Consider the following 21,100-nt stretch of genomic DNA (forward strand, 5'->3'; position numbering starts at 1 on the left):
TAGGGCCACCAGACACTGAGTGGCAGATTTTTTGTTGTTGTTGTTTTTCCAGCAAGATCTAACCCTGGTGTTTCAAGGGTGTTCATCCCAGAACCAGACCCCACATCACACTTGGCCCAGAGGTTCTGAAACACTGGAACTCACCAAATCATCTTGCTCAGCGTGGAGATGTCTAGGTCTGCCCCCACCCTGATTTGCAGATCTGGCCCTTCCACTGTACACCAGGGGAAATACTCGCCAGGGTGCCAGCTTCTTGCTGAGGGTCATGGGTAGCTACCCCTGAAAATGCCTGAGGGAGGAGGCAGCCTTACAAAGAGATGCTGAGCTCAGGTGTCAGGCTGCAGCTGGTGGGGAAGGTGGTGAGTAGAGAGGAGGGGCAGGAAGCACCTTCTCACTGATGGTGGGCAGAAAAGCTGGGCTGAGAAAGGAGCTGCACCTCAAAAGGGGCTGCACCTTGAAGGGGTCTGCACCAGGCAGGGCTGCTCAGCCTTGGCCTGCTGGAAACAGAATTGGTGGGATGTGGTAAGTTGGGGGCTGGAAGCGTGAGCCCTCCTGACAGTCAAAAACAGAAAAATCTCATCAACAGGGAAATATAAAGCTATTTATGTGCAATAGCCAGCAAGAGGCACTAATCAGCACTTTCAAGAGGAACTCAACGAGCAGAGCTTGCTAGAGCTTCTCCAGAGAACCATGGGGGAAGCGGCAGGAAACCCAACCAGAGCACTGAAAACAAATACACAGGTGAAACTATCCAGAGGGCTGACTAACACAGCAGTTCAGAACAGACTCTGGAGCCAGACCTCCTGCGATCGGATTTCAGCTCTTACATGGGTGACCTTGGGCAACTTAACACGTAACCTCTTTAAGCCTCAGTTTTCTCCTCTAAAAAATAGGGCTAATAATCATTATATTGCATTAGGTTGTCATGAGGATAAAATAAGTTAAAATACAGGGTGAATAAAAGTAGGTTTGCAGCCCTGACTGATGTGGTTCAGTGGTCTGGGTATTGTCCTGCAAACTGAAAGGTCACCAGTTCAATTGCAGGCCCGGCCCCTGTTTGGGGGGTGTGCAAGAGGCAACTGATTGATGTTTCTCTCTTTTGCTTTCTTCCTCCCTTCCCTTCTCTCTAAAAATAAATAAATAAAATTTATTTTTAAAAAAGCAGGTTTGACATGTACAATGAGGTAGGATTGACTGTGGAAGAAGGGGTGGGCTGGGTGGGGGGAAGCAATGGGATAACTGTAATAGAAAAATAATAAATGAATCAAAAACTGAAAAAAAGTAGGTTTGCAGTTATATGGAAATAATACAAATAAGTAATACAATAATAAATAAATAAATAATACAAGAATAAACTCATAACTATAAACCTACTTTTGCCCACCCCTGTACATAAAGAAGTTAGAACAATGCCTGGCACATAGTAAGCACCACATAGACATGTGTTGTTGTTCTTATTGTTATTATTATTTAGAATCTAGAACCCAAAGTCCATGGCAGACCTATTTAAGATTCTTGCTACTCAGAGTCTGGTCCTCTGACCAGAATCAGCAGTACCACGTGGGAGCCTGTTAGAAATGCAGCCTTGGAGCCAGTCCTGGATGCACAGAATCAGAATTTGCATTTTACAAAAGCCCAGCTGAATGATGAGCACATTCAAGTTTGCCAAGCACAGCTTTAGAGCAGGGGGCAGCCACACCCAGAAACGAGGCTATTTGGGGGAAGGAGGCCAGCAAGGGATCGGCTGCCCTGCCTTGGGATTCCCGCAACCTGGAAAGCCCCCAGCCCTGGTCAGCACTGACACCTGACGTGGGGACACTGAGGGGCAGGGGGCTACACGACGGTTTGCGGGGCTACATGTCGGTTTGCTGTTTGGTGGGACAGCTTGGTACCCGGGACTAAGGTGAGGGCGCGGTGGCTGAGGCTACGCCCCCAGAGCCTGGGAGATGCAGCAAGATCGAGGGGCGGTTTGCTGGAGTACCAGGTGCTCAGGAGATGGTTCACTTGCTCTTGGCTGGAGACTGTGCGCAGGTGGGCCTTCCCACTTCCGCCGTCCACACCCTCTGCGGTCTCTGAGATCTCGGGGGGCTCGGCGCCCCTGCCTGCGCTCTCCCGCCGCAGCCCCCGCGCCTGCATTTCGCTCTGCATGCTGGCGAAGAAGTGCAGCACGCAGCGGTGCGCGAAGTCCCGCGCATGCTCACAGCACGTCTCGTCGAAGAGCTTCTGCTCCAGGTCCACGTAGTTGCTCCAGTATCTGCGCTGCAGGAAGATTGTCTGGTCAAAGCAGGGCCTCAGGCAGCGGGCCAGGAAGGCCACCACGATCAGCAGCAGGGTGATACTCCAGCCGATTGCCTAAGAGGGTGGGGAGAGCAAGGTTAGGTGTGGGCGTGGCAGGCATGGGTGTTCCAGAGTCTCTCCCTTCATCCATCTCATCCATCCTTCCTCAGATCTATTTATCTTCCCATTTAGTCTTCCGTCCTACCAACCACCTCCAACCATCCTCCCTTCCATTCACTCTCTCATCCTTGCATCCACCCATCTACCCAGCTATCTCTCCACTCCATTCATCCAGTCATCCATCCTCTCATCTGACTATATATCTATCATCTTCATATCCAGACATCCTCCCAACCATCTTTCCGTTGCCCATCATCCATTCTCCTATCCAGCCAACTATCCTCCCATCCATCCTGTTCTAATGCTCATCCTTCCTTTCATTTATGTATCCAGCCATTCATGCACCCACCATTCATCTTCCCAACCTTTCTTTTGGAAACCAGAATATATCACCCCAAAGTATGCCTCTTTGCCATAAAATTATTTTGACTGAAGACAATTAAGAAGCAGCAAACATAAGAAAAACTCTCTCTGCCTTCCTCTTTTCTGCCTAAAGGCAAGATGTAATTCTCCTTTTATGGGAGACAGACCCTTACCAGCCCAGAGACAGCACCAGAGGAAGATGCAAACAAACCTTACTCTGTTAGTGAAGACTAAGAACCTCCATGTTTCCTCCCACAGTCTTACCTTCCCACAGTGTCTGCCCCTGGAAGCCTAAAACCGCTTTCCTTTGTCCTGTCATTTCTCTACAAAGGTACTGCTCTTCGTTGAAGATGCTATGTAAGCCAGAATTCTAAGCTACCACTTTGAGTTAATCTTTGGTTTACGTTTCTCCCATGTTATGTTCACTGCATGTGTTAATAAATTCTTTTTGTTTGTTAACGTTTTTTGTTATCACCTCAGCCGAAAACCTAAGCTTGGAAAAGGTGAAGTTCTGCCTTCCCTACACTCCTTTCCATCCATCCATCATCCTTTCCACCCTCACATATATTTATCCACCACGCCTACGCATCCATCTAGCCTATATTTGGGGAGACCCACTCTTTTCTCTCACAGAGCTCACACTTAAGTGGAGGAAACAATTAATAGGCGATGACAGGCTATGTGCCATGTTGAGGGATGTAGAGGGAGTCATAAGAATTTACCCAACTTGAACTTGAGGGCTCGGGGAACAGTGAGGTTTAGGCTGGGACCTGAAGGAGGAGTAACAATGTATAAGATTTGGATAGTGAACAACATTCTAGGCCAAGAGTGAGAAACACCTGGACGTAGTTCTCGAAGCCTGGAGACTACACCTGGCTGACTCCTCTCCCTCCTCCCTGCTCACCCATAGCTATAGTGTCTTCAAGGCCTCAGTTAAGACCTGGCACAGAGACATAGCTCCTCTAACACAAACAAAGATAATCTTTCAGTCGGCCTCTCACGGCTTCCCCGCTTACCAGTGTAAAATACTTGGATGAGTATTTTACACGCAAGGAGCACTTCATGTGCCTGATAAACTTACGACTGAGTCAGGACTCAAGCCCTGGTCTGATAGAGAATTCCACGCTGTTTCCAATGAACTAGTGGAGCCTAGAGTGTTTAAGCCCACAGGAACTGTCATGGTGAAGGAGACCAAACCTCCCTTTATTTTGCAGGAGAAACTGAGGCCCAGAGGGAGAGTAACATGGCCAAGGTCACAGTCTCAACTAGGATCAACTGCATCCCGAGCACTTGTCCTCTCGACATGGCACCACACATCTGCATTTGTCACCAGCTTGTCTCAGCTCCGTGAAGGGATGGGGTCATGGTTTTATACTCCATAGCTCCAGTGATACTGGGCATGTATGGGTTCATGTAAATACTTTTGGAGGACGCAGCCCAGCCTGGGTCTCGGGGCATGGTGGTGGTGGAATCTGGGGTCTGGACTGGAAATGGGGTTGGGGCTTGCTCCCAGGATAATGGGGTTGACACTGTGAAGAGCCAGGCATCTGGGGAGAACCTGCATTGTAGGGGGTGGTTAAGAGGGTCAGGAGTTATAACATGTCTATTCAGGTCCCTGCCCTGCCTCTTCCAAGCTGTGTGACTTGGGCCTAGTGAACTAAACTCTAAGAGCCTCCATTTCCTTATCTGTAAAATGGGATAATAATGATCGCATCCACTTCATAGGGTGTTCTGAGAACTAAATGAAATAATGCTCAATCAAAGGTATTTAGTATCATTTCTGAGGGGTGGGAAGAATGTGTGTATGGGGTAGACAGCGCAGTATATCTCCAGTGCTTTCCTGCCATCCAGCCTCCCAAGGGTGGGCTTAGCTGACTCCTGGAGGACATGGGTGCCTGGTCTCTGTCCGAAGTGAGTCCACATTGATGACCAAGTGCCCACTTCCTAAGGCCCAACAGTGCCCTGTACATATATCATGCTCCCGATCCCCCTGGGGACCCCCTGCTCCTTGGTTGTGTCTCCAGCAGTGGGGAGGGGCAGCGGGAAGTCACTTGTACCTCCTTACCACCCGGAACCCATGTGAGATATTTGGGAGGGTTGGGAGAGGACCTTCCAAATTACCTGTGACAGGCACCGCAGGTAGCGAGACACTGCCTTTCGAGCAGGTCTGTCCTTGACCAGCTCATCTTCCTTGCAGGGCACCTTGGCCAGAAAGAGCTGAACCTGGCTGGGGGTCATGTTGGCAAAGTCCAGAAACTTTTCAGGGTCCACAGAGCTGCTGAAGGCACACACGAAGCACTTCCCATCAAGGAGGGCCAGCAGGATCCAGACAAGGGGGGCAGCCAGTGCTCTCTGCAGCACAGAGGAGCACATATACCTGGGAGCAGAGGAGAACAGGGTGGGTCACAAAGGATAGCTGGAATTCAGCTGAAGCAGGAGAGCTATAAGAGAGATGCAAAGATGGACTTCCCAGGGGGGCTGGGAAAAGTACTCATAAGCTCATCAAAGGAATGGCTGCAGCTTCCACAGCAGGGGGTGCAGCAGCTGAGGGCAAAGAGGAAGGTAGGCTGGGGGCCCTGGGAGTCCCAGGACTGCGACACTGGGGTGCTGGAGGTTCTTCGTGCTCTAGGCCTCACAGCAGGTTCTGCTCGTGCCCTACCCAGCCAGAGGCATCTACAGCTTCCGTGATAGTTCGTGTTCATGTGGAGGTCTGAGGGCCTCCAACCCCAGCAACCTCAATCTGCCTGGTGAATGAATACCCCATCTTCCTAGACCCTCAGTGGGACATTTCTGAGATGTGTTTTACCCACTTTCTCAGGACTGAACCCCAGCTGCCCGCCCATTATCGCATTCTTCCAGGAGTCTGCTTTTGAGGGGAACCTAAACTGAGACAGCCCTGCCCAGTCACCCTCCCTGACATAGCACCTCAAATGCCCCCTCCCACCCGAGGAACGCACCTCTGACTGTCCTTGGGTGCCTTTCCTGACCTACTCCATCCCTCTCGTGGCCTGTAGTGGGCATTGGTCCCAGGATAGGAGCCCAGTGGAGCTGCAGCCACTGGCTCTCCAAGAAGAAGGTCAAGGGCACACTCAGTGCATGTGACCCTCCCTGTGTGGCTGGACGACAGGGGCACAGAGGCCCCAGGGAACACAAAGCAGAGGCTGCTTGTGCACAGGATGCAGAGGTTTCCAAGTTGCACTGTACACAAACATAAAATGGTACATGCTGTGCATGTGCGTATGGCCTACCCAGCAGTGAATTATAAATCCCCTATAGGCAGGGGTAATTCTAGCATTTACTATAGGGGCAATGTGGTCAGAAGGTGGAACTGAGGGCTTGTCATGAAGTTATCTTACACACCCTTGAGGACATCTCAGTTGTCCATGTCAAGCATAGGGTAGGGAGAAGGTTATGAGTGGGTGAAAACCCACCCAGCCCCTCTGGCCACTGCCCACAGGTCTAGAGCACTTAGACATTTTGTTCAAAACACTAAGGGCAGTGGAGTGATTTGTGCTTTTTCCCACTGGTGGGAGCTCAGCCAAGTTGCTTAACTTCTCTGTGCCCCAGGTCCCTCATCCTTAAAAACGGGTCCCCTATGAGAGCAGACCCGGGGCCAAAGTGAGACTTCAGAGGCTGTGCACACCCGGCACTCAGCACAGAGCTTGACACCGAGTGACTGGTCAGTGTTGGCCAGGGAGCAATTCGAATCGCTCAACTCCATCAATTGGTTTTGATAGAGGGCACCCACCAGGTGGGAGGCTCCGAGGACACAGCCCTACCAGCTGCCTTGGGCAGCTTATGGGAGCGGGATGCAGCCTTCAAGCCAGTCATGCCTCTCTCTACACGCAAGCGCTCTAGGCATGTCACAGATGGTCCTTCATGCATATGGTGAGGTATAATCAATCCGTGGCCAGTGTGACAATGTGACCTAGGTAATTCTGTATCACTCATCTGTCTCTAGCATTGGCCACAGAAAGGAGACAAATGACAGGATCAGAAATATCTGTTTTCAGAGTGGAAACTGCAAATGGGTCTTGTAAGGTGATGATGCTTTAGTTGGGGAAAGGAAGGGCACACTTGAGAGTGATTGTGAGGGCAGGTGAGGAGCTCTGACAATGCCCATGGGGGTCATCCTGGCTTGGGGGTCACCTGGCTGTGTTTCTGTGGGTGGGGGAGGGTAGGGTCTGGAGGTGCCCCAAGCAATTCCTATGCAGGTGGGGGACCCTGACAATGCCCACACGCCTCTGGGTGGTAAGGGACTGCACCTGATGATGCCTGGGTCCTTCCTCCGGTGTCCCGCGGGCCGGCGCCACTCCTCCACCATCACCACGGTCTGCCGGTTGGCAAGGAGGCCGCAGAGGAAAAGGGCGAGTGGGGGTGTGAGCAGCAGGCCCAGGCCATAGAGTGCGTTGTAGCGCGCCAGGCAGGGGCAGTTGAAGTCGAAGGAGGAGTACAGCTTGACAGTGACTGCGGCCAGCAGCAGGCAGACGCCATTCATCAGCGACTCTGAGCTGGACTGGAAGTGCTGGAAGAGCATGCGGAACTTATCCATGGCTCCCACCTGATGGGTGGGCAGTGTGGGTAGGGGGTGGTGAGGCTTCAGCTGCCTTCCTGGCCAATGCTGGGGGTGAGTCTGTGCCCCCAGGAGATTCTTCTCTTCCAAGGGCCTGGGGAACAAGGAGGAGGTGGTGCCCAGCCCCTAGCTCAGCTTCTGAGGTCCAGCTCTCCACAAAGGCTCCGATGCCCAGTCCACTTGTCCCCAGTGCCACTCCCCTTCTCTCTGTGACCAGCCAGCCCAAAGCAGCTCTAGGCAAATGCACCCTGCCCTGTCACTCCACCCCTCCCCAGCCCATTCCCTCTTCTCTTCAGGGTGTGGGTGCTGAGGCCTGGCAGTTGGTGGGGTGTCCTGTGGGGGATAGGCAAATTCTGGGTATGGTAAGGCCAAGACACCGATGGAGTCAATTTATATTTTGGGGGGCTTTATCAAGAACATGCCTTGATTCAGCTGATTCCAGGAAGCGTTCATGTTGATTTTCACACTGGGAGGAGCCAGGAGGGGCCCCTTACCTTGCCCAAAGATGTCCTGAAAGAGAAAACGCTGGAGAAGAGTTTAAACCATTTCAGCGTTTGCTAATGAAAGGTGTTGGAAAGGGAAGGCCTTCCAGGCAAAGGGTGCAGGTGTGCAGCTGAGAAGCAGTCTGGTGTGGCCAGCGGTTTGGGGTTGCCGAATGCAGTGTCAGGCGTGGGTGCCAGGAGAGGGGGCTGGAGGATCAGTGGGTGCAGGCAGCCTTCGGCTCCATTTTATTTCATTGATCTATAGGTCTGGCCACCAGCCGGTTCAGGTTTCCCTACCTCATACCTCTGCTCATGTGTGACCCAGGCTGCTTCAGCCTCCATAGCTTGGCATTCAAGGCCCTCTTAGCTGTGCCCAGATGCATCTTGCCACCTTCACTGAAAACCCATGGCCCCTCTTCCCACCTGCTCTTCAAGAGGCAGCTCAAGTGCAGGGGGTGGAAAGAACAGGGCTGGGAGCGTCTGAGCAGCCCCCTCTCCCAGTCTAGTCTCAGGGGAGTCTCCAGAAAAGAACAAGCACTGCTTTTGGGAGAACATGGCAGAAAATTGGGACAGGTCTCACCCAGATTTGTTCAGAGCCCCAACCTCTCACAGTTGAGACAGAGCTCCCAGGCCAGCCTGGGGCCCTGGGCCCTGCAGGGGGTGGCATGCTGTGTGACCACACTGGCCCTTGCTAGGTGTTTACTGGAAAACACTCCAGCAGAGAGAAAAGCAAGGAGGAAGCTCACCACACCTTCAAGAAATATCTCAGGGTGAGGGGGTGGCTTCACATGAAAAAAAATCTGTATTTTCTAAATTGTCTGCTTTTCTAATAATGATTTTTTAAAAAATTCCCAATAAAAGTCATAAAATATTTTTACTGGAAAAACTCAAAAGGATTAAGGAACAAAGTAAAAGGGGAGGGGATTACATTTGTTGCCTCAAGCCCTGGACCAGCTAAACCAGGAGAGGCAGAAACAAGGAGAGAAAAGAAGGAGAAACTTGTTTTACTCCTGTGTGTGGGAAGATACCACCTTGTAGCTCTGCTGCATGGTAGTACCTTAAGTCACAGTTTCTCAGTCCCCCACCCCACCTCAGGAGTCTGCAACCATGTCTTTGTGGGGTCTTTTCATTCTGGGGAAATTTTTAAAATTCACATTTTATTTTAATGATGACAAATCTTTTTAGCAGTCTTAAACAGGTATTAACTTGTCATTGAAAAATCTTTGTAGAGCAGGTCTTTGTTTTATTTTTCTCAAATTAGAGAATTAGGGATATATGCTTGGGGGTCTTCTAGATTTTCTTCCCTTTAAAAAGAATCTGGATAGCCTCGGCTGGTGTGGCTCAGTAGATGGAGTGCTGGCCTGCGAACTGAAAGGTCGCCAGTTCAATTCTCAGTTGAGAACCAGGTCCCCAGTTGGGGGCACGCGAGAGGCAACCAATCAATGTATCTCTTGCACATCTATGTTTCTCCCCCTTTCTCCCTCCCTTCCTCTCTTAAAATAATAAATAAATAAATAAATAAATAAATAAATAAATAAATAAATAAATAAATAAATAAATAAATAAATCCTGACAAAGAAAATAAATGAAAGGAATCTGGATATTATTTGAGAAACATCGGCGTTAGTGTTCTCTGAGTTCCTGTGAAGGAGCGGGTTCTTTAGGACTGGGTGCCCCCTGCTGGAGAAACTCAGAGCTTGATGTGTGAGTCGGGTTTGTGTTGGGTGTGTGTGTGGTGTGTATGCACCTGTGGGTGCGTTCATACACGTGTGGCATGTGTGGCGTGTGTGTCTTCAGGAATTCAGGTGTGGTTGTGTCTCTTTTTTTATATATAGTGACTATACTCTCCCCTGAGGTTTCTCTTTCTCTCCGTTTTTTCTTTCAATTTAAGACATTGGATGCCTGTCCCACTTCTTGCTCAGGACTGGGAGGCAGTTGTTCCGCCCGCCTAGCAGAGCAATGGTGCCCTCTCTGTCCTGAGAGACCTGACTGTCTTTCATCCTGATGAGAGGGGCTCCTGCGGGATCCATGTGACAGGCCCCTTTGGTCTGTCTCTGGCAGACCTGGGGGAAAGCAATGTGGCGCTTATGTGGGCTCCACTCGGGTGACTCTAGAGAGCCCTGTGGCCCCTAAGGGAGGCTACCTGACAAATGGCATTGGAATGGCTGGCTAAGCACTTGGGGAAATCTTAAACTAAATCTCTACCTCATTCTTTATACCAAAAGAAATTCCAAATGGTTCAAAGACTGTAATATAAAAACTAAGGTTATAAAAAGTCTACAAGGAAGTATAGGGAAGGCTTTTGTGAATAGAACCACAATTCTATAGCTATGAAGGAGAAGGTGGATAAAGTAGGCCTCAACTTCTGTGGGAAAAACGCCAATAAACAAAGTAAAAGCAACACACTGGAGAAAGCTATTGCTACACACATCCCACACAGAGGCCCATTTTCCTTAATTTGTAGAGGGAGCATAGAAATCAATGAAAAAAAGGTGAATAATCTTAGAGAAAAAATGGTCAAAGGATGTGAACAGGCTATTCACAGAAAAAGAGACAAGTGGCCCCCAATCCTGCAAAGATTCTAACTCTCATTCATAATTAAACACAATCTAAATAACCAGGTGCCTCTTAAAACTCACCAGCTTGCTAGAAACAAAAAGGTTGGTAATATCCACTATCAATGAGAGCTTAGGGAAAGAGCCACTTTTATATTCTGATGGTAAGTATTCAAATGTTTGGGGTTTCTTCTAGGATAATTTGGCAATATATTTAAAGCAAAATTTTAAATACACATGTCCTTTCACTAACAATTACAAAGCTCTGTATTGACCCAATGGATAGATATGCAGAAGAGGCCAAAATAAACTGAAAACAACCTCTGTTTCATCCACAAGGGGCTGTTTAAATAAATTATGGCACTGTCATAAAATGAGGTCTATACAGCTACTAGAAGAATAAGCAAATCTGTGTGTGTTTATTTGAAAAAAGCCTCTAGATTCTGATAAATTACGAAAGCACAGTTTAGTACACATAAATATGTAAAAATGTCAGTATTATGCATATACTTTTTGCAAGAGATATGGACAGTTGCTACCATTGGGAGGTTGAGGAGAGGGACTGTTATTTTCTTTCCATTTTCTATCTTTCTGTGTTGTTTGACTTTTCAAACAGTGTGTACATATAAATTTTACTTTTAAAAGGTCAACAGAGGTTATCTGGGCAGTGGACTTATGAATTAAAAAATACATTTCTATATATAAATAGATACATAAGATTAAAATAAGGTAAAAATATTATGACTTACACAAAATAAAATGGCCAAGTTCAACCCTGAACATTCTTCCACACTTAAATTTTTGGTCTTCATCCCATAGATTACAGAATGCGGAACAATTTTCTTGGTTTACAATACATTTCTAACTCCTTTCTCAGAAGAAGAAACAAGGTTGGTTTTAAAATATTATTCCACCTCCCCTTTTTTATACAATTAACAGGCTATAAACATGGATTTTCTGACTAAACCAAAATGAAGTTGTTTCCAGACCCTGCTGAGGGGGGCTGAGTTTTTTTTGGTGTGGAGATCCCTCCAGGGGTGGTGTTGGACACTGGATGTGGGGCCAGATACAAAGACTTGTAGTGAAAACAGGGGAGTTGCTCTGGGAAGAGAAGCACCCATCCAGCTGGATTTTCTGAATTTCATTTCTCCATAAATACCAAAGTCAGAATAGCTCTAGGGTCCCTTTTCCCCAGATGCCTATGTGCACCAACTCATAAGAGTTCTGAGACCAGATGTCACCCGTTGTGGTGTGTAGATGCAGAGGCATTTGCGGGACGGTTCTGGAGTGGGTGCGACAAGTCCCAGCTCGGAGGATGATTGTGTGTTCAGAGGGCCAAGCTAGGGAGCAGCTCTCTTGTTGCCCACACATCGTCAAGGTCAGTCCACAGAACAACAGGTAGGTATTCACTGGGCATCTGCAGAGGGCCAGGGGCAATGCTGGTGCTGGGCACACACAGGTGCTCACATCAGGTACAGATGCAGAGAGCAGTGTCTCAGTGTGAACTAGAGGGCTCTGAAGAGGACCTCGACTTGGCCTAAGTTTGGGGAGATCCTCCCTCAGTCCTGGGAGAATCTCTGTTGGTGGGTTTGACCTTCTTTGGTTTAGCCACCGTGGTGGGGAGGGCTCCTCTGGAGATGCAATTTGAGGATAAAACACGAGGTGGCCTTAGTGAAGCAAATATGCCCTGAAGATAACATCTGGGTGGCTAAAGAGTAGGGCTAAGTTCCTCATTGACATCTTTTCTTTACCAAGGAGTAGCTAATGGAAGCTATAAAGATATGGTTCCCCCAAATGCGCTTTTATTTTGAAAGAGGAAAAGAACAACTTGTAAACATTTTAAAGGTGTTTTGATTGATTTGAGGGCTCTCCCCAAAAGATTGCCAGAGGCTAAGGGGATTCTAGTGGAGTTCTAGCGCTACCTAGCGGTGGTTGGAGAGAGAACTTGAGAGGCAGGGGAGGGGCGTGGAGGGATCGTGGTACACAGGATCTGCTGAGACAGCTTTCCACAAGCTACCCTCACCAAGAAGTGAGGCCCCCTGAGGCGCCTTTGGGTGAAGGTAAGACCTAGAGAGCGCTGCTGGGACGTCTCTTGGAAAAGGAGGATAGACGTGAGATGCTTCACGGGCAGCAGTCACGGGGACATGTCTGTTTCCTATTCTGGTTCTAGGGATGGAGGGCATTTGAAGTGACCGAAAGCTAGTGGCCCCCCTGGAGATGTGCCTCTTGACTCTTATTTGTCTTTCAACTTTTGCCACGAAGGAGTTTTACATTTTTATGTAGTCCTATTTATCAGTCCGTTCCTTTATGAAGGATGGTCTTTGTAATCTTCTTAGAAAGACTTTTATTTTTTGCCAAGTAGAGGTCATATAAAATACCTATGAGAGAAAAGGGGTGCTGGGGTATTACCACCACTTTGAGCATTCTTCCTTGATTTGTTTTGTTATCTGCAATCTCTTTCATGTTCATTAGTGGCCGTGTGCTCCCTGGCTAACTTTCAGAGAGCTGAGCCAAACTCCTGGGAGTCTTAAGGGTCTCTCAGGTAAAAAAAAAAAAGGGGCTCATTTGGGAACTCAGTGAGGACACCTTGCCTGCACCAGGTGTCTTCCTTAGCCTGGGCACTTGAAGGACTCTCATTCTGGGGCAGGTACAATATCCCAGGGGTTTGGATTCAGGCCATCCTAGGACTGTACCTTGGTGCTTTACTTACCAGCTTCCAGGCAAGTTTCTTAGTTTCCCCAAGCCTCAGGCTTTTCATTTGTAAAATGGAGATGATGTTCATAATAATAAAATAATAATAACAACAATAATAGTACCTACTTCACAGGGTTCTTATCAGGCTTAAATGAAATAATACAAGTAAAATGCTTAGACCAAGGCCTGGCAAATATAAGTAAGTGCTCCATAAACATCACCTGTCACAGTGGTTGCCAGAAGCTGGGGGGAGGGAAGGATGAGTAGGTAGAGCACGGAGGGTTTGTAGGACCATGAAACTACGCAATGATACCATCACGGTGGATACATGGTATTGCATACACATTTGTCCAAATCCAAAGAACGTACACCAAGTGTGAACCCTAATGTAAACTATGGACTCTGGGTGATAAACACATATCAGTGGAGGTTCATCAGTTGTAACAAATGTACCCCTCTGGTGGGGGATATTGATAATGGGGGAGACTATACCTGTGTGGGGGCAGAGGGCATATGGAAAAAAATCTTTATACCTTTCACTCAATTTCACTGTAAACTTAAAACTGCTCTAAAAAATGAAGTTTATTTTTTAAAAAGGATTATCTTGCCCTCTCCTAGGGTGCACACACACTCTGACTAATGATTCTCAAATGTGGCATGAATCAGAACTGTCTACAGGGGAAGGGACAAGGGAAAAGGGGGAGATGGTCAATAACATGCAGATTTCCAGGCCACACCGCAGGGCCTTCTGGTTCAGTAGATCTGATGAAGGTCATTAATTGATCACACTGGGAAATTGCTCCATATGGACATGTGTTCTAGTTAGAGGATGTTAATTGAAGAATGCCTGCAAGCTTTCCCAGGGAAACCTGGACACCCAAGCAGGGTAGTCACACTGGAAGGTAGGGCAGGACATGGCCATGCAGGGAAGGGGAACTCTAGCTCCTTCCTCTGCCCCAGAGACAGACTTACTCTCTGGGAAGCAACCTCTTGGTCCAGGATCAATTGAAAGACCCCCAAACACTTATCCTTGGAGCTCAGCCTTATCAGGTCAAAATATGACATCCCACATTAAACATAATTTTCCTGCCTTAAACATTTTGAAAGGATTTTTATAAATTTGGCTTTTTGAATCATTGGACTACAAGGAGCTCATTGAATTTATAACTGTTTTGTTTCTAAGCAATCATGCATATAGTGGCTTTCTTGCCAAGTGAGAAAAACCTACTATTGTCTTTAAACATAATGAAATATATACTCATTTAATGATTAATGATGTTGACACAACATTAAGTTTTGTAGGCAAGTAAGTAACATTGGTGAATTTTGATTTTTAAATTTTCTTATCATAATTTGGAATCAATAATATATATCTATATATCTATATCTATACCTATATCTATATCTATATCTATATATATATATTCTGAGTCCTAAGAAGGTGTAAGTCCTGGGCCTATAGTGCCAACGGATAAACCCCAGGCCTGATGCCAAGCATTCCTAAGGTTACCTCTAAAAGGACAGGGGGAGGTCCTTGCAAGAAACAGAAAGGAAAATACCCAACACCAGGAAAAGGACCATGAGTATCCCCTAGGAAACTTGTGTAGTGACTTCATTGGAGTCGAGCATCCCATGACCCATCCTAGGGTCTCTTGCTCACTGATCTTTTTACTGTCTCCATAGTTTTGTCTTTTCCAGAATGTCATATAGCTGGACTCATACAGTACGTAGCCTTTTTAGATTGATTTCTTTCACTTAGTAACATGCATTTAAGGTCCTTCCATGGCTTGATAACTCATTTATTTTTAGCACCAAATACTGTTTCATTGCCTGGAGGTACCTGTTATTTATCCATTGACCTACTAAAGAACATCTTAGTTGCTTCCAAGTTTTGGCCTTTATGAGCAAAGCTGACATAAACATCCATGTGCAGGTTTTTGTGGGGACGTAAGTTTTCAGCTCCTTTGGGTAAATACCAAGGTGCTCAATTGTTGGACTGGATGTTAACAGAATATTCAGTTTTGTAATAAAGCACCAAACTGCCCTCCAAAGTGGCTGTACCATTTTGTATTCCTATCAGCAATGAATGAGAGTTCCTGTTGCTCTATATCCTCGCCAGCATTTGGTGTTGCTAGGTTCTGGATTTTGGCCATTCTAATAAGTGAGTATGGTATATCGTTGTTTCGATTTGCAATTCCCTGATGACATAAGATATGGAGCATCTGTTTATATGTTTATTTGCTATCTGCCTATCTTCTTTGGTAAGGAGTCTATTAAAGTCTTTGGCTCATTTTAAATTGTGTCATTTTTTTAATTATTGATTTTTAAGAGTTCTTTGTATATTCAGTCTTTTATCAGATATGCATTTTGCAAGTATTTTCTCCTAGTCTGTGGGTTTTAAAAAATTCTTTTGACAGTGTCTTTTGCAGAGCAGAAAAATGTAATTTTAATGAAGTCCAGCTTATTAATTATTTTAGTTTATCCTTTTGGTGTTGTATCTAAAAAGTCACCACCAAACCTATCCATGTAGATCTTCTCATGTCATTTTCTAAGAGTTTTATAGTTTTGCATTTTACATGTAGGTCTGTGATCCATTTTGAGTTAATTTTTTGGAAAAATGTAAGGTTTGTATTTAATTTTATTTTTTGCATGTGGATGTTCAATTGGTCATGTACCATTTGTTGAAGAAACTATTTTTGTTCCATTGTATTGTCTTTGCTCCTTTGTCAAATATCAGTTGATGTCTTTGATGTGGGTTTATCTCTGGGCTCTCTATTTTGTTCCATTGATCCATATTCATCTATTCTTTCACCAATCCACACAGTCTTGATTACTATGGCTTTATAATACATTTTGACGTTGGGTAGTATCGGCTCCCCAGTTTTGTTGTTCTCCACTATTGTGTTGGTTATTCTGGGTCTTTTGTCTCTCCAGACACACTTTAGAATCAGTTTGTTGATATCTACAAAATAACTTGCTGGGAGTTCAGTTGGGGTCCATTCAATCTCTAGAACAAGGTGGGGAACTGACATCTTGATGATATTGAGACCAACTGTGTGTTCTGCCCTAAACTTAGCCACAGGAGGTTGGAGATGGACTGAGGTACCCAAAAGCATAGGATGGGCTCTCCCATGGTGCTGGTGAGGACACTGCACCTCACACAGTGCCAGGCCTACAGGTAATGTTCAATAAATGGTCATTGGGGCAATGAGCAATGCCAAATTTCAAAGCACCTGGGATCAGGACAGTATGGTACCCATTCCATGCTAAGATGAGTAGAACAGACTCTCATCCTTCAGAGGGAAGACCTGGCCTCAGGGACAACTTTGTGGGAAAGGTACTGTTGAGAAGGGAACTAGTCAGGTGAGCTGGTTTGATCAAGGCTCTTTGGCTGACTTAGGTGGCTTATTGATAGGTTAATTCACTGATTTATTCATTGATTCATTGAAAGAATATTTATTATCAGACACTCTCCCCCCTAAAATGTCTATATACCCCCTGCAGTTCAGGCAGGATAACCCTGTATAGGTTTTCTGATGCCCTGATAACTATGGGCTGGGCCATGGGATGGCAGGGGGTGGGGGTGGGGGTGGGGGTCTGTATTCTGGCTAGGGATGGTTGTAGCTGCTTCCTATTTTAAGGTTAGTTTCTCGACATGGAGCAAGGTGTCATACTATTGACTAGGGTCACCTCAAGTTTAAAGAGGTCCAGCTTGGCCTAGATGAACCCCACTCTTGCCTGCCTAGTGGGAGATCATCCTTGTGGCCTTTTCTGGGCTCAGCATCCCGGAGGCCAGGGAAGGAAGAAAGCAGACTGTCAGTTCAATTATTATTTTATCAACATGGAGATTCTTCAAGACTTAAACTGACCAGGGAGCTGGGGGAGTGAGAAAGAAGGGGAGGAGAGAAGCGAACCAGCAGGAGACAGGGCAAGGAGCAAAGGAGGAGAGAGACAGCCAGGAAACCAAGAGATAAACAAGGGTGGAGAGAAGTGGAGAATGGCAGAGAGAAGGGCAGAGACAAAAGGAGGGAGGGGAAGGGGAGCGAGAGAGAGAATGGAGCCAGCCAGAAGGGAGAGAAGTGAGGGAGAGAGGAGGGAGAGTGGAGGCCAGAGCGGCTGCTGAAGGGGCCCCTGCTGCTGCTCGCTGGGTCCTCGTGTCCTCGCTGGTGTGAGACTCAGAGCACTCACACGTGCACACACCCAGACACCCGTGCACACACGCGCAAGCACGTGTGCTGCACTCACACCCATCCCCTCCCGTGGGCACCGCCTTCAGAATCCACGCTACTAGGGAGGTGGGGTTGCCACAGTGACAGGTGCTGGAGCACCTCCATGTGGGTATTAATAGCTTCCTTTGAAGCCAGCAAAACTGTGACTTCATCCAGCCCCAGACTCCCTGGCAGGTTCCTTTTGCCTCCTCCTTTCCAGGATGGGGCTGGGGAAGGCCCTCAGGGCCACGCGGGCTACTTCCTTATCTGCTGGCAGCCACCTTGGTGAAGGATGGCTTGAAGGTCTATGGGCTTATTCTGTGCGAGTGCATGCCTGTGCGTGTTGAGGGTGGGGGGTTGGTGGGGGGAGAAGGTGTTAAGAGTTCTTTGCTCCCTTGAGCTGGGTCTAACCATCGCCCCTCTAGTAAAGGGTTTTGAGGCACAGGACCCCTCATAGGGGCCACTCTCAGCTTCTCTGAGGCCCACGCTGTCACACTGCCTTACCTAGGTCTTGGCCTGGCCAGAGACTTGCATCCTGTTGACACTTGACAGTGGTGTCCCCTCCCATAGCACATAGGTCCCTGGAAGGACTGGGGCCAGGGTCCCAGTCTCAGGCTGGAGCAAATTCAGGGCTGGCACTGCCCGGTCCTGGGGCCTATGCCGCCTCACAGTTTCCACCACAGATGCACTGGCCTCATCCTTCTCAGTATCCCCTCAACCCCCCTGGGTCATGGGAAGTTTCTGTCCTGTCCTAAGATCCTTGCCTTGGTCCCTAATGCCTCTCACCTTCCTGTGAGGCCCCCTGGGATCAGGCTGCCCTGAGCTACAGAGCCTGTGCCTGCCTCTGGCCCTCCCTTCTCTTTGACCTTCTTCATCACTCCCCTGCTTTGCCCCAGGTTTAGATCACGTGGGACCTGTGACATCTCTGCTGTCCTCTACCCCCACCATCCCTGGTCCGTGTTCCAGCTCCTCCTCCCTGAAGGGAGGGTGGGGCGCCAGCAAGGGTTGAGCCTCCCCTCAGCCCTGTCTGCTGTCTGCAAATGCTACCAAGGGCCTCACTCACACTTCACACATGCTCCAAGGGAATCAGTCTCCTCTACACAGAGCTTTCAATTTATTGTGATGCCCCACAGCAGCTCCCAGTGACCTCATTCCAGCAGACTTCAAGGGGCATATGAGTGTGAGAGCGTGTTCATGCTTGTGTAGAAGTGAGTGTGCAAGGGAGTGTAGAGGTGTGTGTGCAAATGTGTGAGTGTAGTGCCATTCAGAGCCCACGGATTTCTGACGCATGAGTCACTGGTTGGGAGCCAGCCTTAGGAAGACAGCACCCCTGACCTGCCACGTGCATTCTGCAGCTGGCTGGGCACAGGATCCTGGGCATCTGAGAGGCTAGAGGTGGGGGAGGGGGCTGTCTTTCCCTCTAGACCCCAGAGAGCAGCTGTCATGGATATTTCTAGCTTGCCTGGAGTCCCAGACATTTAAGGATGTGATGCCTACAATGGAGTGGGGATAGAGAGCAGGGGAGAGGAATAAAGGGTGGCTCAGAGGCTTTACTCCCAGGGATCTTAGTGGAGTCCTGTTGGTAAGCAGGGGACTTCATCCATCTCACAAGTAGTTTTTGATAGTCTGTCATGTGCCAGGCACTCTCTTAGGGGCTGGGGACGTCATGGTGAATGGCGTTGACCTGCCCTCTCCCCTCACAGAGCTGACGTTCTAGTGGAGGAGGCAGAACATAAACAAGAGGGAAAGGCTGCTTTCAAACGAATTCTAGAAAATGAAACAGAATAATGGTACGGAACGTGACTGAGAGTGGTGGGGTTCTTTAGCTGGGGAAGGTCAGGAGGTGGCACATGGCCTCATATGGAACCCTCATATGGAGATTTGAGGGAAGAACCTGCCTGTTGTCAGCCCACGTCCTCGTTGATCCTAGATCAAAGTTGTTGAAGCCAGTCAGAGGGCTAGAGGTGACCTAGAGGAACCAGAAGGCCAATTCCCTCTCTGGAGTGGGGAGTGGGGAAGCTTGGCTCATCTACCTCTGACCGACTGAGAGATGGAGATGCCCCACGTGCAGGTAGGAGAATGACTCCCTTTTCCCTTCCTGTAGGCTTCCTGCTAGCAGTGTTGAGCTATAGGATGGAAGAGTCACGTGAGCAGGCAACTTGCTGAAGCCCCCATCCTCCAGGAAGCCTTCTTTGCTTTAGGCCACAGAGGACACCCCTCCCCAATTTTTACGCCTGACAGAGGAACTCAGTTCCGAATCGGTGGTTCTATGAAGATTTGTCCCTGAGATCTGTTTCCCCAGCTTGGCCAGCGACCTAGTCTTCTAGGTTCGGTCTGTAGTCATCCACAGGCCCCTAACACTGTGTGTCCAGGAACGGGACAGCCTGGGGTTCTTGTTCTGAGCCCTTGACCCTGGAAGATCAAGTGCTGGGACTCCGAATTTTACTGCATTTATTCAATCATCCATTCACTCACTAAAATATTTTTCTTGGGCGTTTGCTGTGTGCCAGGCCCTGTACCTGGTGCTTGGGAAACTAAATTAAAGAGCTACCTCATCCTGCGCCTGGCACCCAGGGAGCTCAATGCTCTCTGGCTGTATCGGTTTTCCGTTTTAAGACCGCGTTCCACTGTTCGTGAGAGGAACAAGCCCAACGCCTGAAGCTCAACCTTTGTCTGATATCTAACCCCGACCTGGGCCCGGCACCCACCCCCCAACCCCCACCACGGGCGCGACGCAGACCTTCTGGCAGCCGGGACGCACGAGGAGCGCCGAGCCACATCTGGCTGAGCGGGCGCGCGCGTGTCACTAAGACGCTCATTCACCAGCGCAGCTGTCACCATAACAACCGGAGCGAGGGAATCCCGGCGACGGCTGGGGGAGAAGGGCAGGGGAGGCAAGGGCGGCAGGGGCTGGAGCGCTGTGGCCGCAGACCAACTACCAAGGGAGCACCCAGCACGCTCCGCGTTCCACGGAGCCCCGCTCCTGGCAGACCCGCCGGCGAGAGGGCGCCACGCACGTCGCCGCAGCAGCCGTCCCCGCGGGCGGGGACCAAGCCTGCCGCTGAGCTGCCAGGCTGCGGGGCAGGCCGAGCCTCTGAGCACCCGCGCCGGGAGCCCTGACTCTATGGCCCCGGGGGAGCGCGCGGGAGCCACCGCACCGCCCACCACCAGCCGGAACCCGAACACCAGCCGGAGAAAGGGGGGAGCCCCGGGCGCCACCGGCCCCGACCCAGGGGCCCGCCCGCGGCCGCCTTCCCAGCCGCAGGCAATGGCAGGCAGGTAGCCGGCGCGCTTGAGGACTCCCTAGGCGGGCAGGACCCGCCGAGAACCGCCGCACCCGGAGAGAGGGAGGAGAGGAGCAGACCGCCCGCCCCCGGCCTCAGCCTCACCAGGGCCCTCCCCCGGCGGCGCGCGCCTGTGCGCGCACACGCACTCGCACTACACCTCCGCTCCTGGCCAGCCTCCCCTGGCCCCAACGAGCGCCGAACCCCCTGGGGCCGGATGCCATGGGTAACAACTTCTCCAGTATCCCCTCTCTGCCCCGAGGAAACCCGAACCGGCCGCCGCGGGGCCACCCTCAAAACCTCAAAGGTAAGGCTCCTCCGGGGCCGGGCGCAGCTGGAGGACTGAGGTGCAGGTGGAGGGGCTGGGAGAGATAGGTGTGGTTGGGGAGGACGGACAGGTGCCACCTGTTGTGCGTATTTGGAGGCAGGAGATGTACATCTCTCTGGCCGTGAAGGTGGGCTGGGGTTGGGGGCGGCCTGTGGTGATGGTGGAAACCCGGGAGGATGGCGTTCCACGGGGTCTGCGCAGTTCTCCCTGCCAGTT

The 21,100-nt window shown here is 49.3% G+C and overlaps 2 protein-coding genes across 2 annotated transcripts in view; one reads left to right on the plus strand and one right to left on the minus strand.

The window, feature by feature from the left end:
- Positions 1 to 1,833: 1,833 nt before the first annotated feature.
- CALHM3 (calcium homeostasis modulator 3) lies at positions 1,834 to 7,312 on the minus strand. The gene is made up of 3 exons (XM_090279426.1): positions 7,026 to 7,312; positions 4,882 to 5,137; positions 1,834 to 2,352 (listed from the first exon to the last, which is right to left on the minus strand). The coding sequence occupies exons 1-3, from the start codon at positions 7,310 to 7,312 to the stop codon at positions 1,834 to 1,836; spliced, it is 1,062 nt and encodes a 353-aa protein (XP_090135552.1).
- A 13,248-nt stretch (positions 7,313 to 20,560) lies between these two features.
- Positions 20,561 to 21,100, plus strand: part of NEURL1 (neuralized E3 ubiquitin protein ligase 1) — a 71,681-nt gene continuing 71,141 nt past the window's right edge. The window contains exon 1 of the mRNA XM_090278543.1: positions 20,561 to 20,863. Coding sequence (XP_090134669.1) covers positions 20,779 to 20,863 — 85 coding nt within the window. The 5' untranslated portion in view covers positions 20,561 to 20,778. The remainder of the gene's footprint in view (positions 20,864 to 21,100) is intronic.

Source organism: Furipterus horrens, unplaced genomic scaffold (genome assembly GCF_987537825.1).
Source record: "Furipterus horrens unplaced genomic scaffold, mFurHor1.1.pri manual_scaffold_5, whole genome shotgun sequence".
Classification (NCBI taxonomy): Eukaryota; Metazoa; Chordata; class Mammalia; order Chiroptera; family Furipteridae; genus Furipterus; species Furipterus horrens.